Source organism: Phaseolus vulgaris, chromosome 10 (assembly GCF_000499845.2).
Source record: "Phaseolus vulgaris cultivar G19833 chromosome 10, P. vulgaris v2.0, whole genome shotgun sequence".
In the NCBI taxonomy this organism is placed as follows: Eukaryota; Viridiplantae; Streptophyta; class Magnoliopsida; order Fabales; family Fabaceae; genus Phaseolus; species Phaseolus vulgaris.
In genome coordinates, this window is record NC_023750.2 from 34,587,417 (window position 1) to 34,594,443 (window position 7,027).

Below are 7,027 nucleotides of genomic sequence, written 5' to 3' on the forward strand. Positions count from 1 at the left end.
AAGATACATGCATGTCCTAATGATTGTATATTATACCGGAAAGATTTTGAATTGTTGAAAAGTTGTCCGAGGTGTGGGTTATCACGTTATAAGTTGAAACAAAAAGATGATGATTCTATTGATGACATGGAAAAGCATGGACCCCCAATGAAGGTTATGTGGTATCTTCCCATCATTCCAAGGATGAAGCGTTTGTTTGCAAACCCAGACGATGCTAAGAATCTTAGATGGCATGCAGATGAGAGGAAATGCGATGGCATGTACCGACATCCAGCTGATTCTATTCAATGGAAGAAATTTGATGATGACTTTCCAGAATTTGGTAAAGAATCAAGAAATATCCGACTTGGTTTAGCTACAGACGGAATGAATCCGTTTGGTAATATGAGTACAAATCACAGTTCATGGCCTGTATTACTAGTTATTTACAACTTACCTCCTGGATTGTGCATGAAGCGAAAATACATGATGTTGTCTATGATGATATCCGGTCCGAAACAACCAGGGAATGATAAGGATCGTCGGAAGAAAGCTCAAGAGATAGCTTTGAAGAATCTTACCCCGCACGTTATGTCTCGTTCGGGGTATAGAAAACTTGAGCAAACACTGATGGTGGAAAAGGAGAAATCTCAACAGGGGACGTATTCTGAGAATGTGGAAACAGGGGTCACTTCTCCTCCACCACCTTTTCGCCATGAAAAATGGAAGAGGGCCCGAATTAAAAAGTCCGGTGCACCAAGTTCCGAGCAATCCGGGGTTATAATCGAAAAAATTGTAAGTTATTTTTGTTATTTTCAATTTTTTTAAAGCATTAATTATATTAAGATTGAAAATATGATTTTTGTGTACTCTTGCAGGATTCCTTGGAATCCGACGGTACATTTGTTGCTGAAGGTCGTCACGATATCCTGGTTGAAGCAATTGGACGACCTGAACACTCTGGTCGTGTTCGTGCCGCTGGACAAGGGGTCGGAATTAAACTTTATTTTGGAGTTTCAGAACGACAGCCATCCTCCTCCTCCAAGAAGGAAACTCAAATGAAGACTAAGTTACGTGAAGAAATAATGGAGGAGATGAGAAAGGAGACTGATTTGATGTGGCTGGAGATGAAAAAGGAGAATGATCGAATGCGACAAGAGTTTCTATCGCAACAAGTTTGTGCTGAGCCGATTGAACCCCTTGTTAGTTCCACTCCCAAGAGCACAAAGGGGAGTTGTGCGGCTCCTCCAACATCAGGGGATGATATCAATGGGCAGACAGAGGATTGTGAGCTACTGGTAGTGGGCGGCAAACTTTCTCGGGTGGTGGCACTTGGAAAAGTCTATAAAAACGCCACCACCTTACATAACGTTCCTCTCTCCCCTGATGTGGCGAAGGTAACTGTTGAAAAAGTACGATTTCCTGATGCTCGTGTTCCACTACCTTCAGATGAGGTAACCACTGTGGCCGATGCATTTCAGACATTTGTTGCCTGGCCCAGAGAGCTCATTCGATCTATGCCCGAACCTCATGTAATAATTTCGTTTCATTATATTATTTTTTATTTATATTTATATATTACATATAATTTAATACAAATGTTGTTTATCTTGTAGGAACCTTTTCAGCCACCAACTCCGAAAAAGAAGCGTGAGGTTCCAGTTGACGATCCTATGGCTTCCCTACGTCTCATTGCTAGTCAGATTGGCAATGATCCTTTTCCAGTTCCGTGGGATAATACATTTTTTCAAATCAACACTGAACTGCCACTGATGATTTACAACACAGATTTATCAGAATTTATATCTGGGAACCAGGAGCTCAATATAAGTATAATTCAATTTTTTATGATGTAAGTATCTTTACCTATTATTCAATTTACTTTATGTTAAATTATTATTGATTATGCTTTAACTAAAAACTTGTAGGTTTTTGCATAGAGTCTGTATCACTGAGGGGAAGGAAAATATGTATGGATTCGTAGATCCTGCATATACTAATCCCGTTGGACCAAACTCAACTGAGACTCAAGCATACATCACTAACATCCTGGAAAAAGAGGGAAAACAAATTTATTTATGCCCTTACATTAATGAGTAAGTTTAATTATATGTCATCAATTATTATTATTTCATGTTTTAAATATTTACTAACTCTTTTCAATGATCATATAGGCATCATTGGCAGTTACTTGTCTTATCAATGGTTGATAAGACTGCTGTGTGGTTCTGTTCCCTACACAAGAAGATGCCCACAAAATTTAAGGATATCATTGATACGTAAGTATAGTATAAACTTAACTTTGTATATGTTACTAATTAACCATCTACTAACGAGGTTTTTTGTATTAACCAGTTCATGGCGTGGATATAACATCCTAAAAGGTCGATCCAGTTCAAATAATTTGAACTACATAAGAGTAAAGGTTTGTAATTTTTTTCTTTCTCTATTATCATTGTTTATCAATATACTAACATATTACTTTTTATTGAATTATATAGTGTAATAAACAACCAGGAAGCTATGAGTGTGGCTATTACATTATGCAATGGATGATTACCATTATAAGACTAGGTGTTAAAACTGGTTGGAAGGAGGTATATGTTAAATCATTTTTATAATTCTTGAACATATATATATCTAGAAACTAATTTATGTCAACTTTGCAATGCAGTTATTCACAGAAGAAACACCAATGAGTGAGGAAGGCATTTCATATGTTAGAGATTCTTGGTCCACATACTTCATTAATTTTTATAACTCTAGCATAAGTAAACAACATTAGTGGTTTTATTATATGTAATTTGATCACTTGTAAATGTACATTTTGATGATTTCAATTGGTTACTACATTTTTGTATTTGTCTGGCTGGGTTTAATCATTATGCAGGTTATTTAAATATATGGTTTCTGCACAAAACAGGATGTACCAAAAAAAAAATACTATTTACAAATGCGGTCATTTACCAAGACCGCATTTGTAAATAGTGAATTCGCATTTACAAATGCGGTCTTAGTAAATGACCGCATTTGTAAATAGTGATTTATGAATGCGGTTTTTACCAAGACCGCATTCATAAATCCTAAACCCCAAACCCACTCCCTAATTCAGAATAATATACAAATGCGGTTACCTAAAATGACCGCATTTGTAAATGTGATTTATGAATGCGGTCATAGAACCGCATTTGTAAATTCCAGATTTACAAATGCGTGTTGATCAAATGCGGTTCTATGACCGCATTTGTAAATTTAAAATAGCCGCATTTGTTTAACTTATCTGCACTAGTGTCATCTTCTCTTCATTGTTGTCAGGTAAGCACTGTAATGACTGTTTGGTGTAGTCATCTTGTTCCTTTCATGGAACAATGCATGTTTAATCTATCTATAACCTAAATCATCTTAGTATCTTAAACTTCCTTCCTCTAACTTTGCTGCTACTAAAATTTTCACAGATCAAATTATTGAATTCATCAATCTTGAAAGTTCACAAAAAAATCACTTTATTCTAATTTCATTACTGATGCTAAAAGGAATCTTCATATTATATATGAATGAAATTAAGTATACACTGGACTGTATTTTTTCAATCGATCAGTTTTTTAATCATGAGAAAATATGTGATTGAACTTGTGAAGAAGAATAAGTCAGTATTTATAAAATTTTGACACAGATTCAGTGAAATCGGTATGGTATAACATACTCCCTCCTTTTGAAAACTTTCTTTATTTTAGTTTTTAATTTTCTTTCAAAATATGTTGATTATTTTATATCCCAAGTTGAGTAAGAAACTTATTTCAGTGAAATAACTTTGATCTCTATAAAATACTTATAAAAAAAGAGAACTAATATCATGCAGTGAAAGTAGTTCTGAAAATTGTTTATAGAAGTATAAACAATTATAAATTAGTAAATGAGAGTAATTTAATCTAAATTAAATTTGTACAAATTATATATTCCCGAATGAGTATGAAAATAAATCTTAAATTTCTAAAATGTTGGAATGAAAAGAATAAAAGTTTGTATAATGATTAAATGAAGTACTTTGATTGAATCATATCTTATATTACAATCATATCTTATATTACAGGTTTGTCTTGTCAAGTGAAGTAATATTGCCTAAATTGAAGTTATTTTTAAGCATGTGACGGTTGTCGATCTTCTCTCATATAAATGGTAATGTATTTTTCTTAGTTTGTATCATGAAATTCATTTAAGTACTTGTTGATAAATCATAAGTGGTAAAAAGATTTTATATTAAATTATTAACTTTGGTTATGCACGATTTCTAACTTTAATCCTTTATTTTTTTTCCCACAATTTTAGACCATGTAAATTGTATATTTGCTCAAGAACATCTATACGCATGATTTTTTTATTCTTTTAACTTTGAAATTTATTTGTGCGAATCAATTAATCTACATATTAATTTAAAATATTTTCTCCATGAGCTTACTTACTAACTATGTAACACCCTAAAATATATAAAAAAATTAAAAGAAAAAAAAATGTTCTCCACTCTTTTTTCAAAGTCTCTATTGCACCTGCATGTATATTGACTTGTACATTTAGTGCAATTCATACACAAACAACACCTCATGCAATGGTAAGATTGAAATAAAATTCTAGCAAACAAAAATATAAGTAAAAGGAATATCATTCATTCATTCATATATATATATATATATATCATTCTATATAAATTAGTCTCTAAATCAAGCTTTTAGGTATTAATATTTTAGATTCTAAATTAGTTACTAAAACAGAGATTAATTTAGAATATAAAGTAGTTAGTAGCTAAAACCTTGGTAGTTAATAGTTAGATACCAATCTAGAAACTACTTTATAAATTTTTATTAATAATAGAAACTACTTTAGATATCAACTAATTATTTTGGTCTCTAAAATTAGTTTTTATTTAATGATTTTCTTGTAATATAGAGGATCTCTATTGAAACATAGGTGCCTTTACTTAATGACAAACCAATCAACAACTCATACATTATCTCAAATGTATGGTCTTAACTCCATACAATTTCATCATCCTTATACAATACATATCATTCATATACAATGTATATCAATCACTCGTATATTATTTAAGATTTCTCAAATTAATTACATAATCATCTCAATTTCATACACCTTCCATTCACACCAATTTATATCATTTAGAAATTACACAATTCAGATAAGCACACAATATCACTCTTATATTACACACGTTCAATCACACAACACATAAACTTTCACAAATCAATTGAATTCACAAACAAATGTATATTTTTCTTAAAAAAATTCGTGCATAATTCAAATCATTGAAAAGATATGAAGAAAAGAAAAGAAAGAAATGGAATTTTTTTTTAAATAGTTTTAGACTAGCTTGAGTGAAAATTTCTAACTTAAGCAAAAATGAGTTTGCTTGAGGGAAAATTTTCTCACTTAAGTGAAAATGAGGCCAAGACAATTGATTTTTCAATGCGGTTTTTGCATGAGCGACTTGAGCAAGAACAAATCTAAAGAATAAGTCAAATGCAGGAATATTTTTTCTTGAGTGAGAATTTTCTTGCCTGACCAAGAGTTGTCTTGTCTAAGCGAAAATATCAGAAAATCAGCCTTAATAATAGACTTAAATACATTTTTTAAAGATCTAATCAAGAACAATCCTACCATACAACTTCTAAATAGTTCAAAATAGATTAATCTTAACTAAAATCCGTTCAAACATCATTCTTCAATCATTTCAATACAATACATTACAAAAAAAAATCAATATTACCTACGAATTTTTATTTACGAATCTAAACCCGTAGGTAAATTCATCATTACCTACAGATATTATCCACGCATTTCAATTCATAGATAAATTTAGCATTATCTATAAATATTATTTATTGATCCGAATCCGTAAGTAAATTCAACATTATCTACAGATTATTACCCACAGATCTCTATTCGTAGATAAATTTAACATTATCTACAAATTTTACCCACGAATTTATATTAAAAAATAAATTCAATATTATTATTAATATAAATATTTTTATAAAAAATATAAATAATCTTAATATTTTTTTTAATAATATAAATAATATTAATCATAATAATCATATATATAATATTAAAAATATTATTTATATATACAAATAATTATAAAATGATAACTAATATTCCTAAATAGTAATAATAAAAAATAATAATTATAACTAATAGATATACATACTATTTATATTATAAAACTAATAATATTATAAATAATATTAAAGGTATTAATAATATTACTGATATTAATAATATTACTGATATTAATAATATTAATAATAATTAATAATATTAATAATAATTAATAATATTATTATAATAATTAATAATTTTATTAATTTGAATAATAATATTAAATATATGAATAATATTAATAATTTTTATATTAATTTTTTTATCAGCAAAGAATAAATTAAATTAAAAGATGACACTTTAGGGATATCTAAATCCTTATATTCTTACTACCTTTTAGATAGTCTATACACATGTAACAAAATTGCTCAATCCGGATGAGGGTTCACTACAAAAAAACGTGTATAATGCGGCGGTTATTTTCGTAAAAACTGGCGTTTTTAACCGCCGCATTATACGTCTGTGGCGGTACCGCATACCGCCAGAATTCTTGCCGCCACAAAGTTTAATGTGGCGGTCAATTAAGAACCGTTGTAGCAGACGCCATATTATGCATTGTATAAAGTGGCGGTTTTAAGCGTGTAATTGACGTCAGTTATAAATGTCGTAATTTTAAAACTGGTTACACCAATTCTAACGTAAATAGTGGCAGTTTTAACCGCCACTTAATACGATATAATATGAATTTAATTTAAATTTTAATATTTATAATAATTAATTTAATTTCGTTTTATAATTTGATTTCATAATATTATTTAATTTTATATTATAATTAAATTTCAGTACGCAATTAAATTTCATAATATAATTAAATTATAAGATAAATTATTTTTATAATAAAATTATACCTCATAATATAATTAAAATTGATAAA

General features: G+C 29.5%; 1 protein-coding gene across 2 annotated transcripts; it reads left to right on the forward strand.

Annotated features, from left to right (window-relative positions):
• Positions 1-540: 540 nt before the first annotated feature.
• On the forward strand, positions 541-2,893 carry LOC137818878 (uncharacterized). 2 transcript variants are annotated; one of them, XR_011082161.1, is made up of 6 exons: positions 541-774; positions 858-1,511; positions 1,596-1,831; positions 1,908-2,075; positions 2,154-2,576; positions 2,654-2,893. XR_011082161.1 is itself a non-coding variant. In XM_068622520.1 (5 exons), exons 1-5 carry the CDS (start codon positions 571-573, stop codon positions 2,260-2,262), a joined length of 1,371 nt encoding a protein of 456 aa, XP_068478621.1. In that variant the 5' UTR covers positions 541-570; the 3' UTR covers positions 2,263-2,893. The 2 variants fall into 2 exon arrangements, 1 of the variants encoding a protein (XP_068478621.1); XM_068622520.1 differs by having other exon boundaries at positions 2,154-2,893.
• Positions 2,894-7,027: the final 4,134 nt, after the last annotated feature.